The 20,783-nt window shown below is 44.4% G+C and overlaps 1 protein-coding gene across 2 annotated transcripts in view; it reads right to left on the minus strand.

Moving 5' to 3' along the window:
* The window catches only part of UBE2S (ubiquitin conjugating enzyme E2 S), a 35,080-nt gene that overhangs the window by 12,044 nt on the left and 2,253 nt on the right, over nt 1-20,783 (minus strand). For both annotated transcript variants that reach the window (XM_056542060.1, XM_056542061.1), the window contains exon 2: nt 3,013-3,160. In XM_056542060.1, the coding sequence (XP_056398035.1) occupies nt 3,013-3,160 (148 nt within the window). The remainder of the gene's footprint in view (nt 1-3,012; nt 3,161-20,783) is intronic.

The following is a 20,783-nucleotide window of genomic DNA, read 5'->3' on the forward strand; positions in this document are numbered from 1 at the left end:
TAGCAAGTCTCAAAATCTCAACCCCATAGAAAACATTTGGAGGGAGTTGAAAGTCCATGTTGCACAGCAACAGCCCCAAAACATCATTACTCTAGAGGAGATCTGCATGGCCAAAAAGGATATTTTTTGCACTCCCCATAAAATCTCTTTCTTGTAGCTTTCATTGTGGGACACCAATACTGATGGTTATATATTCTTGCCACTAGGAGGCACTGACACTAGGGGAAAAAAATGTAGGCTCCTCCCTGGAAGGATATACTCGCCCACTGGAAGTGAGGTAATCTGTTTAGTCACAAAGCAGTAGGAGAAGCCAACAAATAAATGTCCGACGGATAAAAACCCAGTGAACGGAACAGATTATCCGGACATAAAAGAAATGGGTGGTTGCGGTGTCCCCCAATGAAGGCTACAAGAAAGTTTACGGTGAGTTAAAAAAAAAAAACTCCCTTTCTTGGTCGCTCTTCATTGGGGGACACAGATACTGATGGGACATACCAAAGCAGTCCCCTAGGGTTGGAAAAAACAACCACCAGAGAAAGGGAATCAGTCCAGAGACTGAACCCACTTGACCATAAGCCATGCGGCAGAGATCCCTGGCAGAAACAACCAAGGCCCACAAACTGAGCTCCCGGAATAAGCCCCGTCCATGGAGAAGGACTAGGATTAACTCACTTCCAGTGGGCGGGTATATACTGCAAGGGAGGAGCGACTTTTTCCTAGTGTCAGCACCTCCTAGTGGCAAGAGCATATACCCATCAGTATCTGTGTTCCCCAATGAAGAGCAACTAAGAAATACCAGCAACAGTGTGTGAAAACCTTGTGAAGACTTTACAGAAAATGTCATTGCCAACAAATGGTATATAACAAAGTATTGAGATAAACTTTTGTTATTGACCAAATACTTATTTTTCTACCATAATTTGCAAATAAATTCTTTAAAAATCTGACTGATATTATGGATTTTTTTCTCATTATGTCTCTCATAGTTGAAGTATACCTATGATGAAAATTACAGGCCTCATCTTTTTTTAAGTGGGAGAACTTGCACAATTGGTGGCTGACCTAATAGTTTTTTGCCCCACTGTATCCATCCTGAATAGGTGAAATGTTATTAGCAGAAAAAAACATCTACAGCAAATGTGATAATCTGAGCTCTGAGAGGTTTGTATAATTTGGAACAGGATTTTTAAGTAAAAAGAGTAAATTCTGACAGGACTCCTAGGAGAGGCCTGACTACCTTGTGGACAACAGACAGCCTTATGCATACACACACCGAAACAGAGGGAGGGCCATCAGTCACCCTATATGGTTTGAGAGATATATATAGATATATATATATATATATATATATATATATATATATACACACACACATATACACACACACAGTACAGACCAAAAGTTTGGAAACACCTCATTCAGAGTTCTTTATTTTCATGACTATGAAAATTGAAGATTCACACTGAAGCCATCAAAACTATGAGTTAACACATGTGGAATTATAGACATAAAAAAGTGTGAAACAACTGAAAATATGTCATTCTAGGTTCTTCAAAGTAGCCACCTTTTGCTTTGATTACTTCTTTGCACATTCTTGGCATTCTCTTGTTGAGCTTCAAGAGGTAGTCACCTGAAATGGTCTTCCAACAGTCTTGAAGGAGTTCCCAGAGATGCTTAGCACTTGTTGGCCCTTTTGCCTTCACTCTGCGGTCCAGCTCACCCCAAACCATCTTGATTGGGTTCAGGTCCGGTGACTGGAGGCCAGGTCATCTGGCGCAGCACCCCATCACTCTCCTTGGTCAAATAGCCCTTACACAGCCTGGAGATGTGTTTGGGGTCATTGTCCTGTTGAAAAATAGATGGTCCAACTAAACACAAACCAGATGGAATAGCATGCCGCTGCAAGATGCTGTGGTAGCCATGCTGGTTCAGTATGCCTTCAATTTTGTATAAATCCCCAACAGTGTCACCAGCAAAGCACCCCCACACCATCACACCACCTCTTCCACACATGCACACCTGTGAAGTGAAAACCATTTCAGGTGACTATCTCTTGAAGCTCAACAAGAGAATGCCAAGAGCGTGCAAAGCAGTAATCAAAGCAAAAGGTGGCTACTTTGAAGAACCTAGAATATGACATTTTCAGTTTCACACTTTTTTGTTATGTATATAATTCCACATGTGTTAATTCATAGTTTTGATGCCTTCAGTGTGAATCTACAATTTTCATAGTCATAAAAATAAAGAAAACTCTGAATGAGAAGGTGTGTCCAAACTTTTGGTCTGTACTGTATATCAATCAATTAGGGCTCAGATTCTCTTCTGATCTTAAAGGTGTCTATACAAAAAAGTTGCGATATACAAATCTGCTCAACCGAGGAAGATGCTTTCTGCCCATGGGGAAGAAACTACTCCAGTTAAGTGATCCTTGATCTTAAGATGAGACTTGCCTCTAGTCAGGTAAGCCTTGGAAAGAGTCTGATCCACCCTGCAATTGAGTTTTAGAGCATTGTTTGCCAATCAGGGTACATCCAGCTGTTGCAAAACTACAACTCCCAGGATGCTGGGTGGGTGTTGTAGTTCTGCAACAACTGGAGGCACACTGATTGGCAAACAAAGCTCTAAAAGCTCAATTGCAGAGTGAATCAGTTTCTCACTTTTAAATGCTTTCTTCCTCTTGTTTGGACCTGTGAATTGCAAGAATAGTTCCTATCTTTCCTTCACTTGCTAGTAACCCCAATGTGTCTGAGGTGGAATCTCTCCTCTAGATTACTTTTCCTGGACATTCTTGGGGTTTAAACAGATGTTCTGTGATCTATGGATCTACTGTATGTTCTGTAACCAACTGCCCAAGACTAATAACCGCCCACTCCCTAAGTTCTGTATTGGGTCCTATGGGACCCATAGGATTCCAATCACATTGCAGTCTAAAAAGTATCACACCACCCCTTCAGCCTACATTAGACAATGTTTTTCCTGCTTTGGAGGATATTCTTAGTATGCAACACGTACCTGGTCCTTCAATGCTAACTTGTACATCTGTTATATCCTCTTCATTGGGAATGATCTTTATGCCTTCTGGAGGGTCAGATGTCAAAGTAGAGACCTCTTTGTAAACCTGGCGAATTATGTGTGGGGGCAAATTTTCAACGTTTGAATTCTGCAAACAAGCAATAAGAATCATCAGTATATCAAGGTCCTTTGGAAAGGTAACATTTGTGAAAAATGTATGTATTACAGGATTTTGTGAATTGCATTGCCACCCTACAGGAAAGAAAGGCCTGTCAATATATAAATACTATAAAGCCAATGAAATTAGCACTTGTTTTGACAGTTTGATACTATGAATTCAGGATAATTTTTTTTTCTAAAAGCGCACAAATGAAATCCCAAAGAGTTAGTACCAGAAAAATGTTATGGCCTGTATAGCCACCTCTATGATGCACAATATAGTAGTTTCTTTCTCTATGCCTTTATGAACCAGTTATCAGTTCTAGTCTACACCTAACCTGGATCAAAACTTGCAATGAGTTACAAGCCCTGAATAGCAGTAAGACCTTGCTGTACAGCTCTGAAAATTTCAGCGAGTGTTTGCAAATCACATATCCAGGTCAGGATCAGAAGCCAGCCATCAACCAGCAAACAAAGGCATCAGTACAGAAACTACATTATACTGTAAACCATACAGATGGCTAGGATAAGCAACAGAATAAGTTTAGCTGGGAGTGCTTTTCAAATTTGGTATTCTGGGGAGTAACTTACCTGTAATTGTGCTTAGTGTGTCAGCACCAACTTGAGTACAATTCTAGAGAAGTTACTTCCTGGAATGCTCTATTAGGGTCTATTCACACATACAGTATCCTGCACATATTTGATATTGTAAACTATGATTGAACATCACATCAGATCTGCAGCTTCAAATCCTTTGCATCAAATATTGTCAGGATACTGTACATGTGAAAAGGTCCTTAGGGTGTATTCACAGTGTATACAGAGCATATGTGAAGCTACAGAGGTCAACGCAAACTAATTGACTGAACACAGCAGCGTCAAATCCTGCACAGGATACTTTGCGTGTGAATACACCCTAAGTCTAAAATGTAAATCTAGTAGGGCCAGCAGGACGACCCCCTTGTGGCCAGCAGGACGACCCCCCCTTGTGGCCAGCAGGACGACCCTTGTAGTTGCTTACCGGTACCGCTGCCCTGTTCTGCCGTCTGCATAATTGAGTGTATTGTATCTTCTTCCTCCGTAGGGTTAAGCTGGGCGCAGGGGAGTGACGTGTGTGTCACATGCTCCTCCATAAGACTCCATTATGCAGCATGGCAGGTAAGCTTACCACTTCAGCAGCCTCCCCTCTGCATCCTTCCCTGCACTTTGGCACACACACATTCGCTCCATATGAAGCACAGACATTTCCTTCCCCCTTTCGGGGGAGAAAAAGTGCATCTTATGGAGTGAAAAATTCGGTAAGTTTTCCCATCCTGGATTTTTTTTTACAATGGGTTGTTTGGGCAGCAATATTTTTTTTCCATTGGGGTCAGGTAGCTAAAAAGAAATTATAAACACATACATACTCCCTTTCCTTCCTTGGTCCTCTGTCACTGAGGGTTTTACAGAGCTTTGGTTCCGGCTGTACTTTCAGGTTTGGGAAATGACATCGGCCTAGTCAGCCAATCAGGAGCTGCCTCTGATCAACTAAGCTGGCCTATGACGTTAATACCCCAAACTGGAATTGCACTGTAATAGGTACCAGTGCTTTGTGATACTGTAACAGAGTGAGGAAGATCGGTATCTATATAGCCTGGCCCTAAATAAAAAAAAGACTGAAAACTGAGTCTACATAAAGTGGGCCATCAATATTGGATGGTGGGGTGTATTTTGAGATCCTTCTATGTATTTGTACAGCAGACTGCACTATTCCGTACAAAGTCATCCATTTAACCAACAATACACTGCATACGTCGTGTTCTTTTGGCGGACGTCTACATATTATTGATGCCATTCAGTTTGTGTCAAGTATGTTAAGGGAATCCCTTACCAGTCCAAATCTAATGGATACTGTCAGTGTTGGGTCCTATTACATTGTGTGATTATGCCAAAATTGCCCTGTACAACTGGGCCAAAGTTTAGCTGACAAACATAGTTCTTAAGGTTGAAAAAAGACCAGAGTCCATCAACTTCAACCTATAAAACTAATGAGTCCCTACTGAATAGATCCAGAGGAAGGCAAAAAACCCTCATACTAGAGGTAAAAATCCTTCCCGACTCCAATATGGCAGTCAGAATAAATCTCTGGATCAACGTTCTGTCCCCATAAATCTAGAACCCATAACCTGCAATGTTATTATTCTCCAAAAATGCATCAAGACCCCTTTTGAATTATTTAACAGAATTCACCATGTCCACCTCAGGCAGAGAATTTCACTGTCTCACTGCTCTTACAGCAAAGAACCCCCGTCTGTGCTAGTGTAGAAACCTTCTTTCCTCTAAAGAGGATGCCCCCTTGTTATAGACACAGTCCTGGGTATAAACAGGGGCTGGTGTTAAGGCGGGGCAAACCAGGCAATTGTGGATCCAGGAGGGGTGGGGTCAGCACACGACAGGGCAATTACCTTCCTCCCACCAGATTAATTTCCCCCCTCACATTCAGGACATCCCTGATGCGTGCGCCCATAGAAACTGAGCAGAGCGAAGCATGGTAAGTTACCAGCAGCACGTCATCTTCGGTACTCCAACCACCGCTCCTCCGGTCCCGGGACCTACTGCAATGGCATATAGGCTTTAGCAGTAGATAGTGATCCCTGACTGGAAGAGCTGTGGTCGGAGCACTGAAGTGGTGCAGTACAAACAGCCAACCTAACGTGGGGGGGGAGGGGGGGGGGACTATACCGCCAACCTAACGTTGGGGGGGACTATACCGCCAACCTAACGTGGGGGGGGGGACTATACCGCCAACCTAACGTGGGGGGGGGGGGGGACTATACCGCCTACCTACTGTGGGGGGGGGAACTATACCGCCTACCTACTGTGGGGGGGGGGGGGGGAACTATACCGCCTACCTACTGTGGGGGGGGGGAACTATACCGCCTACCTACTGTGGGGGGGGGGGGGGGGAACTATACCGCCTACCTACTGTGGGGGGGGGGGGGGGAACTATACCGCCTACCTACTGTGGGGGGGGGGGGGGGGGGGAGAACTATACCGCCTACCTACTGTGGGGGGGGGGGGGAACTATACCGCCTACCTACTGTGGGGGGGGGAACTATACCGCCTACCTACTGTGGGGGGGGGGGGGGAACTATACCGCCTACCTACTGTGGGGGAACTATACCGCCTACCTACTGTGGGGGAACTATACCGCCTACCTACTGTGGGGGAACTATACCGCCTACCTACTGTGGGGGAACTATACCGCCTACCTACTGTGGGGGAACTATACCGCCTACCTACTGTGGGGGAACTATACCGCCTACCTACTGTGGGGGAACTATACCGCCTACCTACTGTGGGGGAACTATACCGCCTACCTACTGTGGGGGAACTATACCGCCTACCTACTGTGGGGGAACTATACCGCCTACCTACTGTGGGGGAACTATACCGCCTACCTACTGTGGGGGAACTATACCGCCTACCTACTGTGGGGGAACTATACCGCCTACCTACTGTGGGGGAACTATACCGCCTACCTACTGTGGGGGAACTATACCGCCTACCTACTGTGGGGGAACTATACCGCCTACCTACTGTGGGGGAACTATACCGCCTACCTACTGTGGGGGAACTATACCGCCTACCTACTGTGGGGGAACTATACCGCCTACCTACTGTGGGGGAACTATACCGCCTACCTACTGTGGGGGAACTATACCGCCTACCTACTGTGGGGGAACTATACCGCCTACCTACTGTGGGGGAACTATACCGCCTACCTACTGTGGGGGAACTATAATGCCTACCTACTGTGGGGGAACTATAATGCCAATCTAACGGGGGGGGGGGGAACTACAACCTAATGTGGGGGAACATATTGGTAACCTAATGTGGGGGACTAATGTGGGGGGAACTATACTGCCAACTGAACTACAACCTAATGTGGGGGAACTAACTCGACTGCCTACCTAATGTGGGGGAACTATACTGCCAATCTAATGGGTGGGGGGAACTACAAGCTAATGTTGGGGAACATACTGCTAACCTAATGTGGGGCGACAAGTGTGGGGGAACTATACTGCCTACCTAATATGGGGGGGAACTATACTGCCTACCTAATGTGGGGGGGGAACTATACTGCCTACCTAATGTGGGGGGGGAACTATACTGCCTACCTAATGTGGGGGGGAACTATACTGCCTACCTAATGTGGGGGGGGAACTATACTGCCTACCTAATGTGGGGGGGGAACTATACTGCCTACCTAATGTGGGGGGGGAACTATACTGCCTACCTAATGTGGGGGGGAACTATACTGCCTACCTAATGTGGGGGGGAACTATACTGCCTACCTAATGTGGGGGGGAACTATACTGCCTACCTAATGTGGGGGGGAACTATACTGCCTACCTAATGTGGGGGAACTATACTGCCTACCTAATGTGGGGGAACTATACTGCCTACCTAATGTGGGGGAACTATACTGCCTACCTAATGTGGGGGAACTATACTGCCTACCTAATGTGGGGGAACTATACTGCCTACCTAATGTGGGGGAACTATACTGCCTACCTAATGTGGGGGAACTATACTGCCTACCTAATGTGGGGGAACTATACTGCCTACCTAATGTGGGGGAACTATACTGCCTACCTAATGTGGGGGAACTATACTGCCTACCTAATGTGGGGGAACTCACTCGACTGCCTATCTAATGTGGGGGAACTATACTGCCTACCTAATGTGGGGGAACTCACTCGACTGCCTACCTAATGTGGGGGAACTAACTCGACTGCCTACCTAATGTGGGGGAACTAACTCGACTGCCTACCTAATGTGGGGGAACTAACTCGACTGCCTACCTGATGTGGGGGAACTAACTCGACTGCCTACCTAATGTGGGGGAACTAACTCGACTGCCTACCTAATGTGGGGGAACTAACTCGACTGCCTACCTAATGTGGGGGAACTAACTCGACTGCCTACCTAATGTGGGGGAACTATACTGCCAATCTAATGGGTGGGGGGGGGGGGAACTACAAGCTAATGTTGGGGAACATACTGCTAACCTAATGTGAGGGGACAAGTGTGGGGGAACTATACTGCCAACCTTATGTGGGGGGGAACTATACTAGGGATCGACCGATATCGATTTTCTAAGGCCGATACCGATAGTCTGTGACCGACAGGCCGATAACTTATACCGATATTCCGGTTTAAGTTACCGCTAATAGTCTGGCATGCTGCGATCACCGTGGCCGCTATTAAACCATTAGATCACCACTGTCTAAGTTGACAGCAGTGTCTAAAGGGATCGTATATCCATCCCTGATGGTCTAGTGGGGGGGGGGGGGGGGGGAAATCAGACTATTTTGGTTGAAATTATTTTATCTACCAGGACAAGTGGATTTTCTTGAGGGACAAGTAGATTGTGTTCCGCTTTAGTCCCTTGGACTAGTAGTTTTTTTTAAATTTCCACACCCCTGTATACTGCCAACCTAATGTGGGGGGAACTATACTGCCAACCTAATGTGGGGGAACTATACTGCCAACCTAATGTGGGGGAACTATACTGCCACAGCGCAGCTTCACATCACCATCTGGGATGTGTCAATTAGGTGTCAATTGACTCAATGTTTAATTATTAGAAAATATATATATGGCATCACAAAATATACATCAGTGTTTACAAAACAGTGTTTAAATAGATTTAGCTAAATTAGAACTCCCAGCATGCCAGGACAGGATATGGATGTCTGGGCATGCTGGGAGTTGTAGTTTTGAAACAGCTGGCACACACTGTTTGAAAAACATGTATATATATTTTTTTCTTCATGTGTTTTCCAAACTGTCTTGCTGTCTGGGCATGTCGGGAGTTGTAATTTTGAAAGAAAGAGAAAGAAAAAGAGAGAATGAGAAAAATAAAAATAAAGATATATATATATATATATATATATATCTATAAACCAGATACAGGCGCAGCACTCCAAAAAAGTGATTTAATGTCTCATGTCAGCATTACAACGTTTCAGCTCCTCCTGAAAGCATGCTTGAAAAAGGCTCCAAGAGGAGTTGAAACGTTGTAATGCCGACATGAGACATTAAATTACTTTTTTGTTGGAGTGCTGCGCCTGTATCTGTTTTTTATCTTGGATGAACTCTGATCAAGTCCTTTGGGACGCTGGCACCAATTCTCTGGTTGGACTGGATAAGTAGTGCTGCTTTATTTCGGGATTAATATATGTATGTATATAAATGCATATAGCGATGAATATTTATTAAATGATTATTACATCAACAGGATTAGATCTCCAAATAACTAAAGATCTGTGTGTGTGTATAAGTATAGTATGCGATTTCTATAAAGGTATACTCTTAGATATAAATGCGTATATGTCTCTGTGTTTGGGGACAGTGGGAGGATGATAGGAGTGTGGTTAGGCTTCTTTCATACTGCCATTAGCTTGTTCAGTCTATCTCCCGCTAATCCCATCTAAAAATAACAGTGCCCAATAGTAAATGGGAGCCACCGGGACCAGTTATTGCCCGTTGCTCCCGGTCACAAAAACGACCGCTAAATTAATCATAAAGAAAAATACTTTAATAGCCGTTCTTGATGGGTAGCAACGGCAGTGTGTAAGGGGCCTTAATGTGAGGATGATGGGAGTGAGAAAACTGGCAGGATGATGGAAGTCAGGCAGGTGGGAGGATCAGAGGCGGCAGCAGCAGCACACATAAGAGCAAGTAATACAGAGCGCTGAGGCAGAGGCAAGAAATGTGTTGGGATCAGATGTAATGGTGGTGCCCTCTGCCACAAAGAGCAGTGTCTGCGTGTAGTGGTGATGGGTAGCAGACATGCCATGCCATGTCATGTCATACCACGCACTGGTTCAGAACCTCAATATTACAACACCGTTTCATAAAAGTTGGGGCATCTGTTTCTACGCAGTGCACCTTTTGGTAAAAACTACACTATTTTGTAGGTCCATACGGTTACGACAATACCCAATTTATATACAGTAACCCCCCGACATGCGATGGCCCCGACATATGATCAAATCGACATACGATGGCCTCAGAGGCCATCGCATGTCTATGTCAGCATCGACATAAGATGCTTTTATATGTCGGGACCATCGCATTAACTGCTATACGGCAGCGCAAAATGCTTAAGCTGCTGTCGGATAGCAGTTTAAGCACCGCGGACAGGTTCACTTACCTATCCCCACTGCTCCGGGTCCACTTTGCGATCCTCCGGCATCTTCTCTGGGGTCCGGGCCTCTCTTTCTGGCGTCGTTATTACGTCGTGCGCACGCCGTCCCAGCGCACCAATGTAATAACGTCACCAGAAAGCGAGGCGGAAGAAGCCAAAGGATCCCAAAGATGACGCCGAAGCAGCGGGACAGCATCGGGAGCCCCTGGGACAGCATCGGGAGCGGCGGGGACAGGTGAGTATAACTTCCTATACTTTACATTGCACGAATCCCTCAACATACGATGGATTCGACTAACGATGGGTCGTTTGGAACGAATTACCATCATATGTTGAGTAACCACTGTATATTTTTTTTTACTTTAGTTTTTGTACAAAAATTTGTATGCTTAAAATTTTACTTTTCTGAGCCCTATAACTTTTTCTGTATATGGGATGTATGAGGGTAATTTTTTGCGCTGTGATTTTTAGTTTTTATCGGTACCATTTTTGTTTTGATGGGACTTTTCAATTGCTCTTTACAAATCTGGTTAGTGCACTATTACTACTTTTGGGGCCCCACTTTTGATTTTGCCCAGGGTCATGCTAAGCCTAAAACCGGCCCTGGGTATAAATAGATCATGAGAGAGATCTCTGTACTACCCCTGATATATTTATACATAGTTAATTGGTCTCCCCTAAGACTTCCTCTAAACTAAATAACCCTAATTCTGATAATCTTTCTGGGTACTGTAGTCCTCCCATTCCCCGTATTACTCAGGTTGCCCGTCTTTGAACCCTCTCCAGCTCCACTATATCTTTCTTGTACACTGGTTCCCAGTACTGTACACAGTATTCCATGTGTGGTCTGACTAGTGATTTGTACAGCAGTAGAATTATTTACTTGTCATGGCTATCTAGGCCCCTTATTGATGCACCCCATGATTTTATTTGCCTTGGCAGCAGCTGCCCGACACTGGTCACTACAGCTAAATTTACTGTTAACTAAGACTCCTAAATCCTTTTCCATGTCAGTCGTCCCAAGTGTTCTCCCATTTAATACATAATCCCAGCCCGGATTTTTCCTCCCCATGTGCATTACCTTACATTTATCAGTGTTGAACCTCATCTGCCACTTACCAGCCCAAACCTCAAACCTATCCAGATCCATTTGTAACAGTGCACTGTTCTTTATTGTGTTTACCGCTTTACAGAGTTTAGTATCATCTGCAAAGATTGTTACTTTACTATTCAACCCCTCTACAAGGTCATTAATAAATATATTAAAGGAAAACTGTCAGCTTGCTCCCCCCGCACTAACCAGCAGTACTGGCTGTTAGTGCAGCGGACGCTGATCAGTTTGATGTTTACCGTGCCTGGATTCACCGCGCCGTTCGGCCGCAATCTTCGCTTTTCGGTATATGCTAATGAGGTGCTAACTGGTGCCGGGCTAACTGGCACTACGCACCGCCCAGCTCATCAATATTCCTCCCCTCCCTCTTCTCCCCACTCTGCAATGAAGAGAGAAGGGAGGAATATTGATGAGCTCGGCAGCGCTGATGTCAGAGTGCCAGTTAGTACCTCATTAGCATATAACAAAAAATGAAGATTACGGCCGAACGTTACGGCGGATCCGGGCGGGGTAAGCATCAAACTGATCAGGGCCCCCCGCACTATCAGCCAGTTCCGCTGGTTAGTGCAGGGGAAGGAAGCTGAAAGTTTTCCTTTATATAGAACAGGACCCAAGACTGACCCCTGTGGTACCCCACTAGTAAACAGTCACCCAATCAGAATAAGTACCATTCATAACCACCCTGTTTCCTATCACTGAGCCAGTTACTTACCCACTTGCACACATTCTCCCCCAGCCCCATCCTTCTCATTTTATGCACCAATCTTTCATGTGGGTTAACTTTCGGTTTCCCCGTTCTGCCCACGCACAATAGGCAGTGGAACGGGGAGGAGGACCATTTACCCATCGGTTGTGGCGGCGCGACGATCAGCTGCAGAAGAGGACGGCGATGCCGCTCCTTGGATCCTACTGAAGCCGGAGAGTTGCCTAGCAACATCTGGAGGGCTACAGTTTGAGACCACTGTACAGTGGTCTCTAAACTGTAGTCCTCCAGATGTTGCAAAACTACAACTCCCAGCATGCCCAGGCAGCTGTTTGGGCATGCTGGGATTTGCAGTTTTGCAACAGCTGGAGGGCTAAAGTTTATAGACCACTATGCAGTGATCTCTGAACTGTGGCCCTCTAGATCTTGCAAAACTACAACTCCTAGTATGCCCACACAGCTGTCTGGTGGGCATGCTGGGATTTGTAGTTTTGCAACATCTGGAGGGCCACAGTTTAGAGTTCACTGTGCAGTTGTCTCTAAACTGTAGCCCTCCAGATGTTGCAAAACTGCAAATCCCAGCATGCCCAAACAGCAAAAAGCTGTCTCGGCATGCTGGGAGTTATAATTGCGTACCTCCAGCTGTTTCACAACTACATCTCCCAGCATGACCTTCAGCGATTAGTACATGCAGGTAGTTGTCGTTTTGCAACAGCTGGAGGTGCACTGGTTGGGTAACAGAACCTAACTGAAGGTTTTCCAACCAGTGTGCCTCCAGCTGTTGCAAAAGTACAACTCCCACCATGCACGGTCAGTGCATGCTGGGAGTTGTAGTTTTGAAACAGCTGGAGGTTTGCCCCCCATGTGAATGTAAAGGGTACATTCACACGGGCGAGTTTACAGCGCAAACTCCTAGCGGGAAACTCACTGTAAACCTCCGCCAGTGCGAATGTACCCTAAATACACTACACTACACATAATAAAGGGTAAAACACTACATATACACCCCTTACACTGTCCCTCCCCCACCCAAATAAAAGTGAAAAACGTATTGTACGGCAGTGTTTCCAAAACGGACCCTCCAGCTGTTGCAAAACAACGCCCAGCATTGGGAATCACTGGCGTAGAATACCCCTATGCAATCCCTAATTTAGTCCTCAAATGCGCATGGCGCTCTCACTTCGGAGCCCTGTCGTATTACAAGGATACACTTTAGGGCCACATATGGGGTATTTCCGTACTTGGGAGAAATAGCACTACAAAATTTGGGGGGCTTTTTCTCCTTTTAACCCTCATAAAAAGGAAAAGTTGGGGGCTACACCAGCCTGTTAGTGTAAAGAAATAAAAAGTTTTACACTAACATGCTGCTGTTGCCCCATACTTTTTATTTTCACAAGCAGTAAAAGGAAAAAAAACACTCCCAAAATTTGTAACACAATTTCTCCTGAGTACGGAAATACCCCATATATGGGCGTAAAATGCTCTGTGGGCACACAACAAGGCTCAGCAGAGCGCACTACGTACATTTAAGGACTAAATTGGTGATTTGCACAGGGGTGGCTGATTTTACAGCGGCTCTGACATAAACGCAAAAAAATAAATACCCATGTGACCCCATTTTGGAATCTACACCCCTCATGGAATGTAACAAGGGGTATAGTGAGCCTTAACACCCCACAGGTGTTTAATGAAAATTCTTCAAAGGTGGATGGAAAAATGAAAAAATAAAAAATAATTTCACTAAAATGCTGGCGTTACCCTAAATTTTTCCTTTTCACAAATTTGTAACCCAATTTCTTCTGAGTAAGAACATACCCCATATGTGGATGTAAAGTGCTCTGCTGGCGCACTACAATCCTCAAGAGAAGGAGCACCATTGGGCTTTTGAAGAGAAAATTTGTCCGGAATTGAAGGCCATATGTGTGTTTAAAAAGCCCCCATAGTGTCAGAACAATGGACCCCCCCAACATGCGCCCCATTTTGGAAACTACACCCCTCTCATAATGTTATAAGGGGTACAGTGAGCATTTACGCCCCACAGGTGTCTGAGATTTTTGGAACAGTGGTCCGTGAAAATGAAACATAAAATTTTTCATTTGCACAGCCCACTGTTCCAAAGATCTGTCATGCACCAGTGGGGTGTAAATACTCACTGCACCCCTTATTAAATTCTGTGAGGGGTGCAGTTTCCAAAATGGGGTCACATGTTCCACTGTTCTGGCACCACAGGGGGCTTTGTAAATGCACTGACTTCCATTCCAAACAAATTTTCTTTCCAAAAGCTCAATGGCGCTCCTCTTCTGAGCATTGTGGTGCGTCAACAGAACACTTGGGGTTACAAATTTTGGAGGTCATTTTCTCCTATTACTTCCTATTAAAAATGTTAAATTTTGGGAAAAAGCAGCATTTTATAGGAAAATTTCTCTCACTTACACATCCAACTTTAACAAAAAGTCGGCAAACACCTGTGGGGTGTTAAGTAGTATGCCATGTGTTTTTTTCCCTGCTGTTCTGGCACCATAGGGGATTCCTAAATGTGACATGCCCCACAAAAAACATTTAAGCCAAATGTGACATTTCTGAGTATTGTAGTGCGCCAGCAGAGCACTTCACGTCCAGACATGGGGTATTTCCATAATCAGAAGAGATGGGGTTACAAATTTTGGGGGGCATTTTCTCCTATTACCCCTTGTAAAAATTTAAAATTTGGGGGAAAACTAGCATTTTAGTGAAAACTTAAATCATTTACACATCCAACTAACGAAAAGTCATCAAACACCTGTGGGGTGTTAAAGGGGTTCTCCCTTGTTTATACTGTTTTTTGTTATTATGTTTGTGTGTTATGTGTGTATAAGCATGTTTTTTTTTTATGTGGGTTGTGATTATGTAGATATGTTTTTTCTTACCTTTTGTGAAGATCCGGAAGCTGGTCCCTTTTTCTTCCAGTGGCTTCCTGTGTACCTCGGCCTCCGCCATGTTGTGTTCGGTATGTGGGATGTCGGGGGTGTGTTCTTGCTTCTGTCCTGTCTATCTGACGTCCGAGGCGAATCTTTTCTTCCTGTTTCTTCCGTTGCTCAGCAACTAATCTGCAGCCTCTTCCAGCGCATGCGCAGGTAGTTTGTTTTGTTTACCAATAAAGTTTTTTTGTCTAATTGACAAACTGTCTGCGCATGCTCCGGTATGCAAGTGCTATGCTAACAGCGTAGCGTACGTTAGGTCTACGCTAATAGCGTAGCTCTGCGCAAGCGCAGACAGTTTGTCAATTAGACCCAAAAAAACTAATATACAAAGAAAAAAAACTACCTGCGCATGCCCCGGAAGAGGCCGCAGATTCATCGCTGAGCAACGGAAGAAACAGGAAGAAAAGATTTGCCTCGGACATCAAGATAGGAAGGACAGAAGCAAGAACATCCCCCAGACATCCCACATACCGAACACAACATGGCGGAGGCAGAGGTACACAGCAAGCCACTGGAAGAAAAAGGGACCAGCTTCCGGATCTTCACAAAAGGTAAGAAAAAACATATATACATAATCACGACCCCCATAAAAAAAAATAAACTTATACACACATTACAGACAAACATAATAACATAAAACAGTATAAACAAGGGAGAACCCGTTTAAGGCTCACTGTACCTCAAGTTCCTTGAGGGGTGTAGTTACCAAAATAGTATGTCATGTGTTTTTTTTCAGCTGTTCTGGCACCATAGCGGCTTAAATGTGACATGCCCCCCCCCCCCAAAAAAAAAAACCATTTCAGAAAAACTCACTCTCCAAAATCCCAATGTCGCTCCTTCCCTTCTGAGCCCTCTACTGCGCTCAACAAGCACTTCAAATACACGGTATTTCCTTACTCTATAGAAATTGGGTTACACATTTTAGGAATATATCTCTCCTTTTACCCCATGTAAACATTAAAAAAACTGGGTCTACAAGAACGTGTTAGTGTAAAAAAATGAAAATTTTACATTTTCTCCTTCAATTTGCTGCTATTCCTGTGAAACCCCTAAAGGGTTACCAATCCCTTTGAATGTCGTTTTGAATACTTTGAGGGGTGAAGTTTTTTTTTTATAATGGGTCATTTATGGGGTATTTAATATAAAGGCCCTTTAAATCCACTTCAAAACTGAACTGGTCCTTGAAAAATTTCGATTTTGAAAATCTTGAGAATCGTGAGAAATTGGAAAATTGCTGCTATACTTTGAAGCCCTCTGATGTCTTCCAAAAGTAAAAACATGTCAACTTTATAATGCAAATATGAAGTAGACATATTGTATATGTGAATCAATATATAATTTGGAATATTCATTTTGCTTGTAAGCAGAGAGCTTCAAAGTGAAAAAAAAAAGGCAAGATTTAAAAAATTTTCATAAAATTTTTGCATTTTTCACCAAGAAATGATGCAAATATCAACAATTTTACCACTAACAAAGTAGAATATGTCACAAAAAAACTCTCGGGATCAAAATGAAAGGTAAACGCATCCCAGAGTTAATGCTTATGACAGTGGTCAGATGTGCAAAAAATGGCCAGGTCCTACACTGAAAATTGTGATGAGGCCGGGTATTTTCCGTTTTTGCATTTAAATTTTTTCCTCATCACCTTCTAAAAATCATAACGCTTTAAATTTTGCACCTAAAATCCATATTATGGCTTATTTTTTGCACCACCAATTCTACTTTGCAGTGACAGTCATTTAACCCAAAAATCCACGGCAAAACGGAAAAAAAAAGATCAATGGCGGAGATTTATCAAAACCTGTCCAGAGGAAAAGTTGCCCAGTATCCCATAGCAACCAATCAGCTCCCTTCTTTCATTTTTAAGAAGGCCTCTGCAAAATGAAAGAAGCAATCTGATTGGTTGCTATGGGCAACTTTACCTCTACACAGGTTTTGATAAATCTCCACCATTGTGCGACAAAACTGAAGAAAAAATGCCATTTTGTAAGTTTTGGGGGCTTCCATTTCTACGCAGTGCATTTTCTGGTAAAAATTCCACCTTCTCTTTATTCTGTAGGTCCTTACAGTTAAAATGATACAGTACTTATATAGGTTTGATTTTGTCGTACTTCTGGAAAAAAATCATGAACTACATGCAGGAAAATGTATACGTTTAAAAATGTCCTCTTCTGACCCCTATAACTTTTTTTTATTTTTCTGTATATGGAGAAGTATAAGGGCTCATTTTTTTGCACCGTGATTTGACGTTTTTATTGGTATCATTTTTGTTTTGATCGGATTTTTTATTCACTTTTTTATGGTATAAAAAGGTGACCAACACCACGCTATTTTGGACTCAGCTATTTTTTTACATGTACGCCAAAGAACGTGTGGTTTAAATACTATTATATTTTTATAGTTTGGACATTTACGCACGCATACCACATATGTTTATTTTTATTTACTTTTTTTATTGGAAAAAGGGGGGTGATTCTGACTTATTATGGAAGGGGTTAAATGATCTTTATTAACATTGCACACACTGATCTACACAGATCTGTGCCTGGCAATAGCCATGCATTGATCAGTGTTATCGCCGCTCAACTGCTCCTGCCTGGATCTCAGGCACTGAGCAGTCAATCGGTGATCAGACAGTGAGGAGGCAGGTAGGGACCCTCCAGCTGTTCAGCAAGCTGTGCGGGACACCGCAATTTCATCGTGGCGGTCGCGAATAGCTCCACTGAGTTAACCGGCACAGTTTACTTTCACTTTAGTGGATCGTCACTTCTAAAAGGTTAAAGGAGTAGTCCAGTGGTGAACAACTTATCCCCTATCCTAAGGATAGGGGATAAGTTGCAGATCGTGGGGGATCCAACCGCTGCGGCCCCCTGAGATCTCCTGTACGGAGCCCCGACAGCCCGCGGGAAGGGGGCGTGTCGACCTCCGCACGAAGCGGCGGTCAACACGCCCTCTCAATACAACTCTATGGCAGAGCCGAAGCGCTGCCTTCGGCAATCTCCGGCTCTGCCATTGAGATGTATTGAGGGGGCGTGTCGGCCGCCGCTTCGTGCGGGGGTCGACACCCGCTATCTGGCCGGAGAGCCTGGCCCCCGTACAGAGAGATCGCAGGGGGCCCCAGCGGTCGGACCCCCCGCGATCTCAAACTTATCCCCTATCCTTAGGATAGGGGATAAGTTTTTCACCACTGGACTACCCCTTTAATACCGGGCATCACTGCGATCGGTGATATCCGGTATTAGCCGCGGTCCCCGGACATTGATAGTCGCCGGGACTGACGCGATATGATGCGGGGTCAGCGCGTGACCCTGTGTTCTATCGCGGGAGCCCGCTCATGACATATGCATACGTCATATAGCGGGAAGGGGTTAACGGGTTAATGCTTCTTCACTGTTGTCCTGTTTTAGTAGTTTACATGCTTTATCTTTGTAGTTTATTGCCCCCTTATCATTTTTATTCATCCATATTGATTTTCTTTTATTTCTGACCCTTTTATTCCCATAAGGTATATACATCTTACAGTGAAAGTTTAAGATATTTTGAAAAGTCTCCCATTTAGTGTCAGTATTCTTGTTTTTGAGGACATTATCCCATTTTATATTGTTAAGTGCTTCTCTGAGCTGATCGAACTTTGCCTTCCTAAAGTTCATTGTTTTTGTTGCCCCTCGAGAGATTCCCTTATTGAAGAACAAGTTATAATGTATTATATTATGATCACTATTTCCTAGGTATCCATCTACTTGCACATTAAGTACTCTATCAGGTCTGTTGGTTAATATTAAGTCTAGTAGGACACCCCCCTCTGGTCAGGCTCTGCACCATTTGGGACAGATAATTGTCTTTAGTTATAGTCAGAAACCTGTTTCCTTTATGAGATTCACAGGTCTCAGTCTCCCAATTTATATCAGAATAGTTAAAGTCCCCCATTATTATCACATCATTTTGATTTGCTGACTTGTTTATTTGCCTCAATAATTGATCTTCTGGCTCTTCCATTATGTTTGGTGGCTTATAGCAAACCCCTACCAGAATTTTTTTCCATCTCCATATATTTCTACCCATAATGACTCTACATTATTGTTTCCCTCCCGTATATCCTCCCGCAGTGCGGCCTTCAGACTGGACTTTACATAAAGACAAACTCCTCCCCCTTTCCGTTTTTCCAATCCTTCCTGAATAGACTATAACCCTATATGTTGACCGCCCAGTCACAGCTATCATCCAACCAAGTCTCTGTTATACCCACTATGTCATAATTTTCCTCAGACATCAACCTCTCCAGTTCGTCAGTTTTATTGGACAGACTTCTTGCATTAGTGAACACTCAATTCAGAGGGGTATTTCTTCCTATGAAGCCTATCCCTATTAACTATTCTAACCCCTCCCTCTGCTCCACCCCCAAGTTTACTAATAACTCCCCCCTCTCTATCTACCCTATCTTCCCCCTCTATGTTGTAGGTTCCCTCACCCCCAGTCCCTAGTTTAAAAACTCCCACCCTTCTAGCCATCTTCTCCCCAAGCACAGCTGCACCCTCCCCATTGAGGTGCAGCCCGTCCCTATGGTAGAACCGGTAACAGACAGCGAAGTCTGCCCAGTTCTGCATGAAGCCAAACCCTTCCTTCCTACACCAGCTTCTGAGCCACTTTTTACCTCCCTAATCTCCCGCTGCCTCTCTGGTGTGGCTCGTGGTACTGGCAGTATTTCAGAAAATACTACCTTGGAGGTCCTTGCCTTATGCTTGCGGCCTTAAATCATTTTTAAAGGAAACTACCCACCTCTGTCATTGGTGCCAATATGTACCATGACTGCTGGGTCCTCTCCAGCTCCACCCAGCAACCTGTCAACCCGACCCGCGATGTGCCGAACTCGAGCGCCAGGAAGACAATACACTGTTTCATGATCCTGGTCTTTGACAGATCGCCCTGTCTGTTCCCCAATAGAGTCCCCCACTACCAGTACCTGCCTGGCCTTCCCTGCACTCCTCCCTCCCTCCTGGAGCAGACACCCCCCTGGTGGTCAGAGGCAGAGTCCTGCTGCAGTACTGCTAGCTCTGAAATGGCATCCCCCTCATCTGCCAAACGGGCAAACTTGTTGGGGTGTGCCAGTTCAGGACTAGCCTCCCTGACAGTTTTCCCTCTACCCCTTTTTCTGACTGTAACCCAGCTCACTGCCTGACTGTCCTGCACCTCCGTCTCACTATCCTCCCCCACCTCTACCCAGAGAGTACTTGCTAAGTGAGCAGGGACTCCTCTGCAAGTTGTCAATGTGTCTCAGTGTTGCCAGCTGCTCCTCTAGATCCAGGATCTGGGCATCCAAATGAACAACTCGCACACATCTCAACAATATGCACCCTCAAACTGCGGTTCAAGGATTGCATTCATTGTGCAAGATGCACACTGGACTGCATTTTCCAACATGGAGGTCATACTAGATTTGGGGATTGCAAAAATTTACAGTAAAAAAAACAAATATTTCAATTAAACTCCCTCTCACTTTTATACTTACACTCACTTGTATACTTCACTCTTGTATACAGACACAATCACTTGCTCAGACAATCGCCTAGTATACTTTCTTTTATAGTTACCAGAAACCACCTCTCTTCCACTGCCTGTAAATGAATGCAAACGCACACATTT

Source organism: Hyla sarda, chromosome 10 (genome assembly GCF_029499605.1).
Source record: "Hyla sarda isolate aHylSar1 chromosome 10, aHylSar1.hap1, whole genome shotgun sequence".
In the NCBI taxonomy this organism is placed as follows: domain Eukaryota; kingdom Metazoa; phylum Chordata; class Amphibia; order Anura; family Hylidae; genus Hyla; species Hyla sarda.